We start from the raw sequence: 19,373 nt of genomic DNA, 5'->3' as shown, positions 1-19,373 counted from the left end.
ATACAAAAGCACCCCCTTATTCTGTCTAACTTCACAGAAGTATCCATCTACCTACTTTACTGACCACTCTCTGTATCTCTCCTTTCTCTCTCTCTCTCTCTCCCCCCTTCCCCTCCATCCCTCCTCTGTTTTTTCATTCTCTTCACAATATTCGTGGATTTTCGTACCAATTGAAAATGAAAATAATTCGAGGAAGAAGGAGAAAAGGAAGAGAAAAAAATCGGGAAGAGAGTTTACCTACTACCTACTACCTTTTTTTTCTCGTTATTCTGCGAAGGATACTTTTTTGAAGAGCACTCGAGAGTTAACTCTCACAATACGGTCGAGGAGAAAAAAAAAGAAGATCCAAGAGGGATGGTAGGGAAAGGGGAAGGGGGCGACTGAATGGACGAAAATTCGGATTTTTGGGGCAGATGGGGCTTCAGACTCGTTTTCTAATAAACCTCTCCCCCTCCTTTAACCTTCCCCACAATTTCTCCTCCCTGACCCCGCCCCCTTCCCTTGCTCCTGACCCCCCTCCAACCCTCCCTCCTAGTTGATTCCCCTTCCCTCCCAACCTTCCCGATTTCAAATTCCTCTGGTACCTCTCCATACTGAAATATTATTCAAGTAAGAGTGAGATTTGAATTTTCATTTGAGCTCAAGTATAGGCATAAGAGCTTTCGTTTTCATAGGGTTGGATTAATCCTAGGGGTCCGAATAGGCTACCCTAATTCCCAATACCTACCCTATCTTTTAAGATAGTCCCTCCATCCACCCCTGGTGGGCGATTGAAAGGGGGCACCTGCCGGCCTTCTCCTCAATCCCCCGACCCTACCTACTTGAAAATTCTAGATTTTCCAAGTCATGATTTCCTAAGAGAATAATACGGGAGAGCTCTTGAACCAAACGCAGACCATGATACCAACAGGTTAAATCTGATTGAATTAATTTGGGACCTCAAATCATCAAGTTAGAAGACTTGGAAGTGAAATTCCAATTGCAATTATCGGTTCACGGAATCACTAGCAGTTTCAAGTGGGTACAGTTAGTTAAACCTCTATTAATAATTCACTTGATATTTCCAATACCTAGGTACTTATCGAACTCGAGAACCTAAGTAGGTATGCACCATTGTACCTACATACAGATATGAATTACCTGCCACCTATGGGTAGGTAAATTTACCTTTCCCCAAAAATTACCTTCAGTTTAAAAATTAGGTCAGATCAACAGGGGATGAAATTTACAATACCTAACTTTGAAGGAGAGGAAAGGCTGTAGCCTACATTTTAAACTTATAATTTTAAAAACCTAATTCTATTAAAAATGAAAATTTGAAAACATTTCCACCCCAAAAAAAAAAAAAAAAAAAAAAAAAAAAAATCGAGGAAGACATTCCTCAAGGGAGAATTTTTTAGTCGACGGGAAAAAAGAGAGAACTTATAAACATGTTAAAGTAGGAATGTACTTTTTGGCGTTCCATAGTTTTGAGAAAAAAAGTGTTTTTGGGGGAGAGGGGAAAAGGAAGGGAGAGATGGGTGGGAGATATATCTGAATATGTTAGGCATTTTTTTGGTATTGGTATTGGTACAGGTAGGGCCATCGGCTTTAATAAACGCCCTTGGTCACTGCGACCTGGTTAGATCTTTTGTGACATTCCCTTTATTTTTTTCCCCCTAGAAGAGCCCTGCTTCTTACTATATGTTAGGCATACCTTCATACCTACCTAGTACACCTACATGGAGATTGGAAATATTATACCTACCTACTTAAATGGCTCGTATAAGCCTAATCCATCTTTTGGAACTCTTTGTCCCTACACCTACGCGATTACGCCTCGGACTGGGCTTTTTCTGTAAGACCAGTACGACCTAAATGGCTCAGGCAAAGCTCCAAATAAGAAGAGCTGCACAAAGTCTTAAGAAAGAGAAAAAAGAGCTAAACGATTTAGGTTTAGATAAAGCGATCTTATAGGTTCATTTTGAACTTTAGACGAAGATTAGCCAATCCAATCAGTTTGCTGAAACCTCTCAGTTTAATCTGCTGAGTGTGTGCCTTATCGGTTCACGGAATCACTAGCAGTTTCAAGTGGGTACAGTTAGTTAAACCTCTATTAATAATTCACTTGATATTTCCAATACCTACTTATCGAACTCGAGAACCTAAGTAGGTATGCTCCATTGTACCTACATACAGATATGAATTATCTGCCACCTATAGGTAGGTAAATTTACCTTTCCCGAAAATTACCTTCAGTTTAAAAATTAGGTCAGATCAACAGGGGAGGAAATTTACAATATCTAACTTTGAAGGAGAGGAAAGGCTGTAGCCTACATTTTAAACTTATAATTTTAAAAACCTAATTATATTAAAAATTAAAATTTGAAAACGAAAAGGGTTTCAGGAGTGAGAGTTCTAATTTTACAAAACTACCCTCCCCTACCCTCTCCTTTCCATTCTATCTCTCTTTAACCCCTTGCCCCTTATTACCCCTATTCCCATCATTTCGCCTTAAATTTTTAATTCACTTTAATTCTTCATTGTGGGGCTTAATTTTATTTCCTTATTCGAAAAATTAACAGATTTCCCTGACTCAAAGTTTTCAGGGTTTGGAAAAACGGGTGTGATTGGGAGAGATAAAACAGGAGAAAAGCTAACCATAACCCAGGGTTGGGTTTAGCTGTTTAGCAGCAGAAAGTTCTTTTCTTCCCCCTCGTCAATTTCCCACAGAACCCACAGGCATAATTAGATGACCTCATGTCTAAAGTTATAATGCATTCGCGGAAAATCCAGCTAATCCTGCTCAGTTATTTTACTACTTAAGGTCAGCCACTCACTATCAGGTAGACCTGGTACACCTGATCAGGTCCTCAAGTCAATTAGGTAGACCTGACATGGGGACCTTTTCAGCCGTACCTGTCAGGTATACCTGATATTGAGTGGCTGACCTAAAGGCTCCCTCCTACACATAGAGGTAATTGTTCCAAAACTTACCTGACTGCAGTGCTGTGGTCGGATGTTTACCGAGCGTCTCCATGACAACCGTGCTGTAGCTATAATACGGGGCATACTTGAGCGCCTGGTACGGTTCCTGGTAGTCATCCAACTTGGCCAGCTGGTCCATAATCAGCGGATCATCCAAAGGCACCGCGGAGATGTCCTTCGCACCGTAAGAGCCACAAGAGCTACCCGATGTTGTGCCCATGTGGTGGGGTGCCAGGACTGTCTTGGTGGACAGAGGGGAGGCGAAACACTTCCGCTGGCGGTGCCGGGAGATGGTGAAGAACATGACGATGGCGAGAAGGATGATGATGGAGGTGAGGAAAACGATGATGACAGCCATGTAGGTCTGGTCCTCGTGATGTGCCGTAGAGACTGGGGGAGATGGAACAAATGGAGGGCTTGTTAGACAATGGACAACATCTTTTAGAATCACTGCGTTACTGCTCGAAATAAGGGTGAAACTGGAGAATAGAATACCTTGATTATAAGGCTAAACAGTAGCTGATTTAGTTTAATTCGAGTAGATCATAGGCTGTTGACAAGTCACGGAAAAGGAAACCAGAGTATTTGTCATAGGCCTTTTACATGTCACAGAAAAAGAACCCAAAGTATTTGCAATTTTGTACCCAGAATTTCAAAGTTTTCTGTCGCTTTTTTACCACCAAGATTGGTTTTAAACATTATTTTAACCTTATAGGTTTAGCCATTGAATTAATAAGAAGGAAGACAATGGTTCATCAAATGCTAGCAGCGCGGGCATCACCGAAAAAGAAGGCCTTTTGTAATATTGTAATGAATACTTACTAGTTTGGTCAGGATGATGATGATGTAGGGTGGGGTGAGTTTTCTCCACCATTGTATCCCGGGTCCTCGAGTTGGCATTCGATACGGATTCTTCCATCGTTTCCAGAGAGAAGTTACCATGAGCAACATCTGTGAAGAAAGTTAAAGAATTTAATTGGTTTCCATTTTTTTTTTCAGTACACAAACATTTGATAATAAAATAATAAAAGGTATAGGTACCCATCTAAACAGATGGTTATGCCAAGGATGGGGAAATATTCGAGAAACTAAATTAGAAACTTATTATCAAATATCTTCAATAGGGTAGTCATCCAACTTGGCCAGCTGGTCCATAATCAGCGGATCATCCAAAGGCACCGCGGAGATGTCCTTCGCACCGTAAGAGCCACAGGAGCTACCCGATGTGGTGCCCATGTGGTGGGGTGCCAGGACTGTCTTGGTGGACAGGGGAGAGGCGAAACACTTCCGCTGACGGTGTCGGGAGATGGTAAAGAACATGACGATGGCGAGAAGGATGATGATGGAGGTGAGGAATACGATGATGACAGCCATGTAGGTCTGGTCCTCGTGATGTGCCGTAGAGACTGGGGGAGATGGAACAAATGGAGGGCTTGTTAGACAATGGACAAGATTTTTTAGAATCACTGCGTTACTGATCGAAATAAGGGTGAAACTGGAGAATAGAATACCTTGATTATAAGGCTAAACAGTAGCTGCTTTAGTTTTCTTCGAGTAAGTCATAGGCCTTTGACTAGTCACGGAAAAGGAACCCGAAGTATTTTTGCATTGTACCGGGAATTTATTTTTTTATTTTTATTTTATTATTTTTTTTTTGCCTTTATACCACCAATATTGGTTTTGAACATTAACATTATTGGCTTAGCCATTAAATTCGAAAGAAGGAAGACAAATAACAATGGTCCATCAAATGCTAGCAGTGCGGGCAGCGCCAGAAAAGATCAAGTGCGACGGAAGGCCTTTTGTAATTAATACTTACTAGTTTGGTCAGGATGATGATGATGTAGGGTGGGGTGAGTTTTCTCCACCATTGTATCCCGGGTCCTGGAGTTGGCATTCGATACGGATTCTTCCATCGTTTCCAGAGAGAAGTTACCATGAGCAACATCTGTGAGGAAAGTTAAAGAATTTAATTAGTTTCCATTTATTTATTTATTTATTTTTTTTTCAGTACACAAACATTTGATAGGTAGTAAAATAAAAGGTATACCCATCTAAGCAGATGGTTATGCCACGGATGGGGAGATATTCGAGAAACTAAATTAGAAACTTACTATCGAATATCTTCAATATACACATTAGATATAGGAATTTGAATAATTCTTCTTACCTGATTCAAAAGTGATTTCGCTGATCAGAATCCACTTGGCGGCAAAGCCCAAGGTCAGCTTGACAAAGCGCCCCACCCGATGGTGTAACTTGATGGTGATGTTCCGGGAATACTCGAAGATCCTGTCCTCCATGTAGTCGTAGGAAATGGGCTCGCCTAGGAAATACTTCCCTCCGACACTGAACGACAGATTGGCCCGAGAGAACACCTGAAATCAGAAAAGATAGGTTCAGGAATTAGCATTTTTGGAGAATTTTGGATTTCTTAACTCCCCCTCTCCCCTATAGGAGAAAGATTGATTCTTGCTACGAGAGTACAAGATCACCCGCAGCTTGTGGATGAAAATATGACACAATATCCCAGCAGCGAGCAGTGGTAGAATGAGTTACCTACCTAGTATACCTAGATGAAATTCTATTTGGATATTTTGGAATCTTCTCGGTGGACTGACCTTAAACGGGACATTCCAAGCAAAAATTAATTCCACGTTTGGAGATTAACATATTTTCTACTTCTTGCCTACATTGGACATGATTGGGTATGCTTGACATGACAGCAGTACAGATGGAGTGGTTATTGAATTGAACCATGATTAACGAGTAGGTACGGATTTGTCTCGAGCATTTAACCTTATAGGTTCGATACACAAGTATTCTGATATTTTTGAGGTCCTATTCCTATCTGTTGGTAGTGGATTCAGTAAGGAGGGACTGAGTACCTAATAGCATAATATGTATGACTATGACTACTCTCGCATACGTCGAAAATTCAATTTTCAATCAATAAGTTAGGGTTCCACATACCTAGGTAATAATTATAAAAGTATTCCATGTTCATAATACCTATGACATAATTAACATGAATTTCACCAAGTGAATTATGTGAGTAATTATTACGTCATGTAAAACTACATTAGGGCGTTCCTAAATGTCACATCCGAAATTAATTAGAACATTAACATTTGTTGAACAAAATTTATTAGAAATTAAGTCTCGAGTTTTTTTGAGAAGATTCTGTGTGGTTTGCAAGGAGGAAAATCTGCAGATTACCTAATAAGTAGGCGTTAAGATATTTTTACCCCAAAGGAACGCGCACACATTTTACCATACTTTTGCAGGTCAGATTTAACAGATGCATCGTTGGGAATTTTCTATCATTGAATACCTACTAACTCTCCTTACGGTCTGAGAGAAGAGACCAAAATAGCTCTTCCTATTGAAGTGCCCCTTTGAATAAACAAAGAAAGTAAAAATCTTCTCCAAACTTGGAGACTTCAAGACAAAACCCGAAATTCGGACGGGAAGAGTGGTTCTCAGTCTCAGGTTGAAAAAATTGTTTCTAAGTTTGCCTCTTATTCGAATACAATAGCACCCCCTGTCTAACTTCTCAGAAGTACCTATCTACCTACTTTATTGACCACTCTCTCTCTCTCTCCTCTCTCTCTCTCTCTCTCTCTCTCTCTTTCTCTCTCTCTCTTTCTCTCTCTCTCTTTCTCTCTCTCTCTCTTTCTCTCTCTCTCTTTCTCTCTCTCTATTCTCTCTATTTCTCTCTCTCTCTTTGTCTCCCTCTCATCCTTTATCTTTTCATTCTCTTCACAATATTCGTGGATTTTCGTACCAATTGAAAATGAAAATAATTCGTTGAAAAGAGAGTTTACCTACTACCTTTTTTTTCTCATTATTCTGCGAAGGACAAATCATATGCGGAAAAATCACAATCACACGAAGGATGTTGATACTTTTCCGTCATAAACCATGAACAATAAATAATCTTTTTTTTAAATGTGATTGCACTGAATGCCCAATGCAATAGTGAGTATGTACTATGTACATTGTACATAGGTAATGTTTAGTAACTGTGTAAATAATATTGAGTACCTACCAGACCTACCTATGTAAGTATGTACTGAACTGCATGAGGAATAGGGTATCCCTTACAAGTTAAATATAACAGGGCCAATAGAATCTTCAGTTCCAGGGCAAAGATTTTCACCATCAGCAAAAAATGTCTCTCATAATCACAGAAAATCGTCAATAATAGGTACAAGCCGAACCAGATCACTAACTATTAAAGAACTCTGATCCTATGTAGGTAAATTGGAACTAACATACTCCTGAGTTCTTGCTTAGGTATCATGGGGTACCCGAACATAACTAGTATGGGTCTGGGGTCACTCTTCGTATTAGTTCTGCCTGGCTCAGTATTCTACTAATAGTCACCACATGTAGATAGTTATTAGTAGTTTCTATTAGGTGCCCACCAGTGATACCTACTTGGGTTTTTATCAATGTTTTACGGAAGCATCGCTGATTTTTCGTTAAAATCTGAACGGATTTTTTTTTTTTTTTTTCTTCTTAAAGTTGATTAACTTGTTTTAAGTACATACCTACCTACCCCCTGGCAAATTTATTTATAAGACTGTACTTTCTGTAAGAACTTACCCACTTATGTATGTGGATAGATAACCAAACAGGGTAAGTGACTTTTCCCCTTTTTTATCAGTTTTTTTTTCTGCTTTCCAAAAACTTCTCATCAAAACCAAACTAATCCAACGTTTTATTCAACTTAAAGCTCCAAGAATTTATGACCAATATGAAAAGAACTAACCCACTCTTCTCCCGCTGCGCGCTGGTTCCAAAATTCGTCCCCCTTCCCCGAAAATGTTGATATTATCGCCAAAGTCACCTCTCATCAGGCCTGCGAGCAGCACACCCGAAATATTTCATTTCCTTGTTGATTGCCCGTCCTGAAATTTATTCCAAGCACATCAGCATCCCTTCTGGAAGACATTTCCCCCGTCCCTCCTCGTGCGACTTTTTCCTATGGAGTGAAATCTCCCGCGGGATTTCCCATTTTCCCCGAACAAAAAGGCAAACCTTTTCTCCTTCTATTCTCTCTTTCTCCCAACGTCTTATATTTTCACCACTTATATCCCACTATGAATACCTCTTCAGTTGTTAAAATTTGCGAATAGGTGACCGAGGGAAGTGAGATTTATGTTTTGTCACAGATTAGACAGACCGCTTAGAGAGGTATTTTTAATGCCTTTTTCAGATTCTGATGTTCCAACATATTCTAGAAAACACCAATGATAAAATGTTGACAAGTTTTGTTAGGTACATAAAAATACATACACAGGAAGATAAAAAGTAATAATCAAAGGTAAATAAATACATAGTTAAATACATAAAACAATCAAGAGTGACTCATCCTGATCATGATTCATAAAGATGATATGGATGGCAGTGACACTCTATTGATGTCTACACGCGACATCATGCAAAATCATAATTCCTACCTCCTACCTTATCGTTTATGTTCTGAAATTGCGACCTTTATTGGCTTTACTTTTATCAGGTTTAATCCTTACACGGGAGATTAACCAGTTGATTGTGAAGGGGTCGAGTGGATTGGCACATCACATGTCTTCAGGCACACTCCCTTTGTCAAGAGTCGAGGACTCTGGGTTTACCACCTTGCCCTAGGTATCAATGAAATTAAATTTGAAGAAACCTTTTCGGAAGATTTGTGATGAAAAAATGAGTTTAAAAAAGGCCTTATTATTCAGCTCTTACACGGGAGATTAACCAGTTGATTGTGAAGGGGTCGAGTGGATTGGCACATCACATGTCTTCAGGCACACTCCCTTTGTCAAGAGTCTAGGACTCTGGGTTTACTACCTTGCCCTAGGTATCAATGAAATTAAATTTGAAGAAACCTTTTCGGAATATTTGTGATGAAAAAATGAGTTTAAAAAAGGCCTTATTATTCAGCTCTTTTTTATAAGCAGTTTTCCCTCCCAGGTAAAGGACTGAAGACGCCTTTGCATACACGTTATCATGAATTTCCCTATTTCTTTTATTTCGTGTCTCTACAATTTATTTTCCCCGAAAAAAATGTTCCTTAATGTTGTTGTCTTCGTTTAACATCTCTCTGTCGATCTTTCTTTTACTCCCAAATTCCCAATAAATAAAACTGTATACCTATACTTTACCATTTTCTTTCCTTCCTTATTCGTCTCTACCTCCTCCTTCTCTGCTTCTGCTTTAAGATTACCTTTCTCAAGTTATTAAATTTAACCTTACACTTGATATGTTCTTCTGTCATTTTCATAATTTTGTTTTAGGTGGGTGTGGATATAAGTGGGTATAAGTACGTACGTACATATGAAAATGATATTCTAAATTAGTATAGGTATTAGGTTTCGTGATATACCTACATTCAAGCTAAGTTAAAAAATAATAGGAAAAATAACTCACGCTAAAACAAGTGGAAAATAACATGATTTATCTTCCGTAATTTTTTTTTATAGGGAAAAATATGTGCTCCCTAGGAAAATTGAAACCGTACCTCGACCCCTTTGTCTTAACATTTTTTTTCCCTCGACGACAAATTAAACAATCTTGAACAGAGTAGAAAACATGAAGAATGTTCATCTACTGTAGGTAACATCTACCTGTACTGTTGTAGGTAACAAATTACAAGATCAATTACTTTTCGGGCGTGCTTTTGATGGATTTTTTCCCATACCTACCAGCTACCTGGAAGCTCTGGAAGAAATATTACAGACTGCTATCTGAAAAAACACAGGTACCAAGAACGAAATGGATTTATTAAGGAGCGCGGTAGCGCTCCGCCCCGCCAAGTCAAGAAAGTTTGACCGCGCTATTATAGTATATTATTTAGCTTTACTAAAGTTTATTTCGAGATAAAATTTCTGGGGGTGTCTGAGGTAGCTACACAGATATCACTAGATTAACTCTTTAAAATTTATAGCTAATGCCCTTTTTTCAACACATTCTTTTGAATTATGAGACCACACTGTAAAATTTTTTGAGTTATACTTTATGCATAAACCAATAGCCTAGGTATTCCATCTATACCGTATATCTACAATCTACATACGGCTAATACATCGTAGGTACTACCTTTTTTCAAGGTGGAAAAAGGGGAAAATTCCACATGCTTCTGTTTAAACAGTGCTACTTTTACCCTCATCTATCCCTTCCCCCACTTTATCTATCATTTCCCCTCCTCTGATCTATCCTTCCCCTCCTCTGATCTATCCTTCTCCTCCCCTGGTCAACCCCCCACTCCAAAATGATTGATCACTTTGGTTCCCAATTCGAAAAAAAACCCTCTCTCCATTATTTTCTCTTACTTTTTCAACCCTTTTTTCACTTGTCTAAACAAAAGAGTCTGAAAACACAATACAGTGAGGGTCGAGGGTTTTTCATAATAGACTATAGGGCTTATCAACTCTCCCACTGAGGCAGAGCTTATCTTAGGAAGGCGATTGATGGGAACCGCATTTGACTCAGTGTGGGGGAAATTTAAGATTGAGGAAGAAAGAGGGGTTTCGGGACTGTCCACTGTTCATCATCTGTTTGGAAATTTTAAAATCACGTGATTGATCATGACATTCATGACACGACCTGATTGGTGGTTGATCTAGGCCCTGGGGATTCGGGGTTTAACAACAGCCTCAGATGAGATGATTCATTTTGGATTTATTTAAATTTTAGGTGTTTCGTCATCTTAGATTGCTTGATTAACTGGGTATGGGAGTAATCCTGATGGATTGCTTCAAAGAAGGGTTGCTGGATTATTCACCAGAAATCCAAATGCTTAGAGGGATTGGTAATAACGGAGGTTTTAACGTCCCGAAATTGAAGTAAAAGGGGGACAGGATAGGAGTAAACAGCCGTTCCGAGAACGGACCTTATCTGTTTAGGATAATGAGAGGAACCAGGCGGGATAAAGCTGGCCCCGGACGGGAATCAAACCCGCGATCTAGTGCTTATAAAGGAGGCGAGCTACCAATAAGACTTCGTTCAATACACTGGTTTCACCAAGATATACAGATTTTTTATCAGGACTCTACTGCAGCAGGAGAGTATTAGGATAGGACTATATCGTACAAATGGGTTAACAAAACAAGAGCTGCATTTCCTCGTTGGAAAAATATTCCCTAATTAAACTCAGGTACGGGGTAGGTTACGTACGCTTGGTAGCTTTTCCGAAGGTATTTTTCCGACACAAACCTCACCATCAATTTCCATTGGGCTCCAAAACACTCACCCAAAGCTTGGAGCTAAATGACGCGAACTAAGTAGTCCCCCTACCCCTTGAGGTTGTGCAGTTATTATTTACCAACGATTTCACGTAGGAACAATGTATTTCCTTGCAGGTCTGTTTGTTATGGGAGGAAAAGCGTATTGGGGTGGGGTAAAAAAATAATTGTGAAGATATTTAGAGTTTTTAGCGAGAAGAGAAATTAGAAAATGCCTCTTGCCGATATAAGGTACGACATATATGGCACATTGCATACACAAAAAGAATTTTCAGGCACTCATAAAAATTCAACTTCAATCATTGCATCATTGTCTGTGGCTATCATAATCCAGGGTTCTGTAATTGGTTACCTACCTAAAAGTGGGCATCCGTAGGTACCGTAGTAAATTGATGGATAAGGAATTGCGAAAGCATAAGAAATCGATAAAATGAGGAGTAAGAGGAATAGGCAAAAACACCTAAAATGTGTTTCAGCCCATAAACAACAGCTCCGCTTACCTCTTCCTCTCTTTCTCTCACACACATTCCTCTGTAAGTCTGTATCTTTATCTCACTCTCTCTCATTCTGGCCTATAGTTCAGGATCATTTACTCTAATATCCTCATTCATTTCGTCCTCTCTCTCCCATGGCCAAAACCTATCTTCCTATCTTTTCTATTTTCTATTCACCAAACTTCACTTGCAACTTTTTTTTTCCTCCTTTAGAAATGACTTTCCACTTTCTTATGTTTGTTTACTTTTGCTCCTTATTTATATTTCGGCCCGTATATTTCCCCGGCGAAGAATCCTCATCAATCAATCCGAAACAGAAGTTTTTTTCGGGGGGATTTTTTCTTAGGGGGATTTTTACCTTCCAACTTTTTTCTCGTATGATTACCTTACGTCTTTTTACCTCGGTTAACTTTTCTCAAGTAATAATGATCCTGGCGGAGCTTTTAAATTACAGTTTTCAACTTTGGCTGGGAAATAATTGAGACGAACGTTATCTTCATCTAGTGTAGATGTTGGATAGCTCGGGAAAGTTCAGAGTACTGCGGGGATTTGGGAATTCAAGTGGATTAGTGGGATCTGTGAGCTTATTTGTAACAAATTGGAACTCTGAGATATTGCTATATTAAATTTACTACCTGTAACTACTAGTATATAGAATATTAATTTAGTTAATCACACCAACCTCAGTGGTGCAACACCTACCTCAGTGATGCAGTGGTTAGCACGGTGGACTTTGAATCTGGAGGTTGGTGGTTCGAGTCCAAGTCAGGTCATAAAATTTAGCGTAGTATATTAAGTGGGGAACGACATTTGTGACAAGCATTTATGCTTAACACAATTAAAATTCCTTTTTAATTTAGTTAATCAGGCCATGTCAAACTCAGACTACATTGAGGCTCATTTTCTGACGTGACGGTTCAAAACAATATCAGACCGCAAGTAATCCAATTAAAGACACTAGTACCTCCCAAGTTTGCAGTGTTTTTGCATTGAAATTTTGAAGGCTGTCCTGTCCGATATTTACATTATTTTCCCTCAACTTCTATTCTTTTAGGGGTCTTAAACTTATGAAAAAGAACAAGCAAATGACTCAGAAGGATAAAAGAAATATATTCTTATATCCTTGTGAACGGGACGCGACGTATGTATACGTATGAGCACTGATTTCTAATGTTTCTATTCCAATACGCATAATGCTACACTAAGCATTAGTTCTGTTACGGGATTGTTTATTTCCCTCTTTGTGAGTGTGTTCTTTATTATATTATGGAGAACTTCGCGTATATTTTGTACCCGAGTAAGCGAAGTGAGCCATAAATTTTCATACCTATTAGAGAGATTTTATTTCGCGAAATTATTTATTAACTTCTTCCCGAGAAATCCAAGTCACACGCGCCAAACTTTGTCAAATCATACAGGATGGTATTGGGAAAATGAAGTTCCGAAATCAGGGCCCTAAACATCCTAAACTTTGATAAATAGTTTTTAGGTAAAACCATTTAACTTGATTCAACCATGGATGTTGAGGAAATGGGGCACTAGTTTCTACGCAACCACAAAATTAGACACTTTTTAAGGTCCCTTTTTGAAAAGGTTTAAACAATGTTTTGTCATCCAGAGGGATTTCACAGTAGTCTATCAAGATCATTCCGTAGTTAATCATCAATTATTCTTTTTCAGCCGTTAGAGCGCCCAGCGTTTTTGGAAGCACAAAAATTTCCATCAAAAATTTGAACAAATATTCCCCGAAAAGAAAAAGTTCAGAGTACTGCGGGGATTTGGGAATTCAAGTGGATTAGTGGGATCTGTGAGCTTATTTGTAACAAATTGGAACTCTGAGATATATATTAGTATAGAATATTAATTTAGTTAATCAGGCCATGTCAAACTCAAACTACATTGAGGGTCATTTTCTGACATGACGGTTCAAAACAATATCAGACCGCAGGTATAATCCCATTAAAGACACTAGTACCTACCTCCCAAGTTTGCAGCGTTTTTGCATTGAAATTTTGAAGGCTGTCCTGTCCGATATTTACATTATTTTCCCTCAACTTCTATTCTTTTAGGGGTCTTAAACTTATGAAAAAGAACAAGCAAATGACTCAGCAGGATAATAGAAAAATATTCTTATATCCTTGTGAACGCGACGTATGTACGTATGAGCGCTGATTTCTAATGTTTCTATTCCAATACGCATAATGCTACACTAAGCATTAGTTCTGTTATAGAATTGTTTATTTCCCTCTTTGAGTATTTGACTTATTATATTATGGAGAACTTCGGGTATATTTTGTACCCGAGTAAGCGAAGTGAGCCATAAATTTTCATATTAGAGAGATTTTATTTCGCGAAATTATTTATTAACTTCTTCCCGAGAAATCCAAGTCACACGCGCCAAACTTTGTCAAATCATACAGGATGGTATTGGAAAAATGAATTCACAGAATCAGGTTCCTAAACTGTGATTAATAGTTTTCTAGTAAAACCATTTAACTCGATTCCACCATAATGCTGAGGAAATGGGTTATGGGGCACTGGTTCCTATTTCTACATAACAACAAAATTAGACACTTTTTAAGTCCCTTTTTGCCGACTGTTACACAATGCGTTGGTTTTCCGTTTTCAGTAATGTCATGTCTATCAAGATCATTTCCTAGTTCCTCATTCATTCTTTTCAATTGTGAGCAAAGCTTTTTTGGAAGCACAAGAATTTCCAGCGAAAATTTGAACAAATATTCCCCGAAAAGAAAAAACAAAGTTCACCAAGGTGGCAGGGAAAAAGAGAGAGCCAGAGGGGAGAAAAACGGGACGAGAGGGAAAGGGGAAATTCCCTCTATCCCCTTAGGAGACTGAGGGAAATGTCATTTAATATTCATCTGCATATAAATATTAATAAGTTGATTATTACGTCCCCGAAGTTCGGAAGCTTTTCTTTTCTTCCTTGCCTCCTTATAATTGATTTATACGTTCTATGTACAGCTACTCTGGGAGCTCAGGGCTGGGATTCTAGGGCCCTCTAGGGGTGAGGGATCAACAAGTGGTGAAAAACAAGAGGCAAGATTGTGAAAATTACTTGGCCAGTGGCTGTTTGAAACGTAGTGATTGGTTTTTCCGCCTTATTATCCATTTTTGGTGGCTTCATAATTATGTACCTCCTTGAAATGTGTATGTTCTGACTTGTGTAAATAAAGTGATCATTGTCCTATCCTCACAGAATTTCTTTCACAGAATTTCCCCATTGTTCACTGGAAATAAAGAAGTTTTGAAAGGAAATTGCTGAGAACTCAATAAATCAGAGTAGCCAAAGTAGGTACCTACTTCGAAATAAAAAAAAAAAGATCCAAAACAGGATAATAGTATCCCCCTCAAACCAGACCTGCCTCACTGACTCCCAGGCCTCAACCTAAAGCTGGATGGCAAGTTTTGTAATATTTCATACTAATCCATACAGATCTGAACTTTGCAAAGTTTTACATTAGGTAGCTCTACACCTGACTTTGTTCACTATTTCAACAAACTTACTTTGTACGGCGATGTCATTGGTAAATGTTTCCCAAAGTTTTCCGAATGGAAAATGTTTGTTATCAGTGCGGAGGATCGGGCGCCATTTGGACCTTGGGAAAGTTTAGTCAAATCTACATCTTTAGCTCCAGCAACCAGTCGAAAGTAACTTTTATCAGGGCGACCCTCTGAAAAGAATTCCATCTCTGTGGTTTTCTAGAGGTACCCTAACTTTTTAAGGGGTATCTTGTTAATGTTTAAAAAAAAACGGTTTTTCTTTGGAAAACTAATGCAATCTTTTGAGATGGTCATGGTATTCCCGAAATACTTGAGCCTTGCCCATGAAAGTTTGAGTTACGGTAGGTAGGTATTTTCATAATAAAGAGTTTTTCAAATCCAAAAATTGTCTAATATAGGTTAGGTATTTCTTGCTATATCATCCTAGCTCTCATACCTACCTACTGTTTTACACAAAAGATAGATTTTTTTATTTCCATGTCCAGCCGTGAGATAGGTTTGTTGGGACATGGTAAATACCTATACCTAGGTACTTTTATTATACATACCTACTCGTACACAGGTTTGGTGGTAGGTACATGGTACATAGGTTTCATTTCAGACGAGCTAATGTCCACATCTTCAATCTTCTTCAAATCAAAACGTCAACATCATGTTCAAAGGAAACCAACGCTATCTTCTCATATCATTCCATATGACATACGTCCATAACCTTACCCATCGGGTTCCCAAAGTTTTCCGAATGGAAAATGTTTGTTATCAGTGCGGAGGATCGGGCGCCATTTGGACCTTGGGAAAGTTTAGTCAAATCTATGGCACGGAGGGATTTGGACCATGTGTGTCTTTCTGACTGGTGAGTTTGAGATAAAAGTAGGGGCCGATAGCCCCTAGGAGCAGCTATAGGAAGCCCTTCAGTGTCGTATCCACCATATTCCTAGTCCCCATGCACGGCGGGATTTGGACCATGTGTGTCTTTCTGACTGGTGAGTTTGAGAAAAAAAAAAATAGGGGCTATTAGCAAATTTCCTTCAAGTATACTAAAGTTGTACTTTGAACTCACAGAATTACATCATTCAAATCACTGGAACTTTATCGCAAAGTTCAAGTTCAATTACAAGAACGTTAATGTATTATAGCAGAGTGTTTCAATTTAAATTTAGTTTGTGTCGACACCCATATCCTGTTTTTAACCAACACATATCCTGCTTTTAACCAACACATGTTTGTATCCTATCGAATTCTTGTACAGTTGTATACGTACTCATCACCATAACCAGCCAAACGGGATATTAATAACAGAGCCCGTGGCATATACTATTCTCTCCCTCCCTTTTCCTTCCTATTTCTCTTCCTATCTCTCCCCCCACCATTTTCCTCTCTCGTTGAGTTCTCTTGCCCCTTCAATCCTTACGTTCCGTCCTTCTCCCTTTCTTCTTCATTACTTTCTATTTCTCTCCCTCCCAATTCTCTCCTATCTTTTCCCCTGCCATTCTTCTCTCTCGTTAACTTCCTGCTCTCGCTTCCCTCTTTCTTCTCCCACTTCTCTCTTCTTCCACCTCCCAAGCTCCCATATTTCCAATCGCTTTCCTTCCCATCCCCTCCCTCTCTTTCACTATTTCCTCCTCTTCCCTCTCCTCTCTTCAACTCCTTTCTTTCCCACCTCTTTCTCTCTCTTTCAATATTTCCTCTTCCTCCTCCTTCTTCTCGCATTCCGTTTTGAAATTTCGTCCTCCTCCCTCTCTCTACAGTACAATATTGAGGTCACACGGTGAAAAGCCATCACTTCCTGGTACGATATGGTATGAATAATATGACACAACTTCCGTGCCAGAGAGGTCCCGGGTTCGATTCCCGCGGGGGTCGAAGTTTTTTTTTCGATTCTCTGCTTGGAATTTGGGGTGAACTCAGTACTTGGAGGTCAAGGTGCCTCGTGAGGACAATTGAGTAGAGAACTTGATCGAGTAGCGACCAGTGGCGGCATTACCAGCGTAAAGACTAACAAGGTTAGCACACCAGAAGTCCCAGGTAAGACTGCCGACAAAGTTTTCCGGGGTGGACTCTCCCTCTTTCTCTCTCTCTTTCGTTCCTCGCCTATCTCTCTCTCTCTCTCTGTCTTTCGTTCCTCGCCTATCTCTCTCTCTCTGTCTTTCGTTCCTCGCCTATCTCTCTCTCTCTCTTTCGTTCCTCGCCTATCTCTCTCTCTCTTTCGTTCCTCGCCTATCTATCTCTCTCTCTCTCTTTCGTTCCTCGCTTATCTCTCTCTCTTTCGTTCCTCGCCTATCTCTCTCGGTATACTTACAAATAATGTATACTTTTATACTTTTTGTTATACTTTGTAATATACGTACGGGTTATACTTTTCCCCTAAGGTTAGAAACTATTCGAAGGTTATAGTGCTTCAAGTCATATGCATGCAATAATACCTAGGTACACGAAATGAACATCATTATATGTATACATAAGAGACGGAGGGGGAAGAGAGGGAGGAAAGAATAGGAGGAAAGAGACGGAGAGGAGAGGGAAGAAGGAAGAGAGAAGAGAAGAAGGGGAGGAAAATGGAAGGAATAGAAGGGAGGATATATTGGAAGAGAAGGATAGTGACGAAGGCGAAAGAGGGAGTAGGAGAGATGTAGAGGAGGAGGAGTAGAAGAAGAAGAAGAAGAAGAAGAAGAAGAAGAAGAAGAAGAAGAAGAAGAAAGAAAGGATAGACCAGGCTCTCTCTCTCTCTCTCTCTCTCTCTCTCTCTCTCTCTCTCTCTCTCTCTCTCTCTCTCCCTCTATCTCTCTCTTCCTGCTCCCTCTTTTTTCTTCTCTCTTTCTACCTATCCCTCCCCCCCCTCTCTCTCACACCGTTCTTTATTGGTCAAATAACCTTCATAAACTACTCTCCAATCCTTGGATTCCCTGCTAGGTACAACATCTATACGAATGAGGAGAAAGGAAATAAAAACAAAAAACAAAAAAAAAATCCATACCTCAGCTGGGATTGAACCCACACCCTCCTGATTATTCGGCGAGCGTCTTGACCACTACACCACCGAGGTAGATAGGAATGAGCAAAATAAGCCCCCCCCCTGATTATTCGGCGGGCGTCTTGACCACTACCCCCCCGAAGTGGAGAAGGAAAAGGAAAAAAAAAAAAAAAAAAAAAAAAAAAACATCAGGAGGTAATATTTTGCCTCGTGTAGCGTGTACGTTTGGTACCGATGAAAAGGCAAGAATTGTGGTTAAACGGGCTAAGAGTACGAGAATAAAATAGTACGGGAAACTCGTACATAATTCTGGGCGCTGGTATTGTTTTAGCTTTGAATAAGTAAAACACCGCAGAGATAGAGGGAGAAACAGCGGACGTATCTTTACAGTATTTACAAATGAGAGAGATCTTTCTTAGCAACTGAACTCTTCTCTCTTCAATGCACGAAGAAACTGAAAAAAAAAAAAAAAAAAAAACCAATTGGGTTACATTAACAAACGAAAGAAGTACCTAAGCTTCAAGTTTCGACAATTTTTCCACCCTCAGCATATTTGTGTCAGTCTGCGGCCCGCATCGAACAATTCAAGATCCAATGCGGCCCGCGGTCACCTTGAGTTTGTGCACCCCTGCTTTAAAGTCTTCGTAGCGGCCCTTTCTGACTTCTAGGTCGGCTAGGTCCAGGTCCACTAATAAATCTGCTACCCATTTCTTCATCATTTCAGAGGAACAAATCAATCTACTAGAGAACGTTGGATTCCTGCGGACACGATGTACCAACTATTTGTATCCAGAGTTTGATTTGGTGAGGGAGGACGATGTTAAAGCCGATTGGCAACACCGTAAGTTCCGTCATACCGTTATAGTAACCAACTAACCACGCAGAAGGTCCCGGGTTCGACGCCCACCTTATACAAAAAAATTTCCACCCATGCGAAATTTCTGAACCAGTTTTGGATCTAACTGTATTTCTATTGGATTTTTTTATTTATTTATTTATTTATTTGAACATTCATACAAACGTACATAACTTTAAAGAAAACGTTGTTTAATTGAGGTTTTCCTAGTGCTCTTGTGTTGACCCAGGAAATGTTTTAGATTTACATATTTTTATTATTTCTTCGCCCATCTAATAAGGAGCACACTACTTTCCTTCCTTTAGGATAAGGAAAGTAAA

General features: G+C 39.4%; 1 protein-coding gene across 1 annotated transcript in view; it reads right to left on the bottom strand.

The window, feature by feature from the left end:
- LOC103524387 (discoidin domain-containing receptor 2-like) overlaps positions 1-19,373 on the bottom strand; it is a gene marked incomplete at its 5' end in the record, with an annotated part of 83,490 nt that overhangs the window by 8,118 nt on the left and 55,999 nt on the right. The window contains 4 exons of the mRNA XM_026833501.1: positions 2,977-3,100; positions 4,117-4,373; positions 4,787-4,915; positions 5,138-5,345. Coding sequence (XP_026689302.1) covers positions 2,977-3,100; positions 4,117-4,373; positions 4,787-4,915; positions 5,138-5,345 — 718 coding nt within the window. The remainder of the gene's footprint in view (positions 1-2,976; positions 3,101-4,116; positions 4,374-4,786; positions 4,916-5,137; positions 5,346-19,373) is intronic.

Source organism: Diaphorina citri, unplaced genomic scaffold, assembly GCF_000475195.1.
Source record: "Diaphorina citri unplaced genomic scaffold, Diaci psyllid genome assembly version 1.1 scaffold96, whole genome shotgun sequence".
Taxonomy (NCBI): Eukaryota; Metazoa; Arthropoda; class Insecta; order Hemiptera; family Psyllidae; genus Diaphorina; species Diaphorina citri.
Note: the sequence above shows the minus strand (reverse complement) of the source record. Positions and strands in the feature narration are given on the sequence as shown.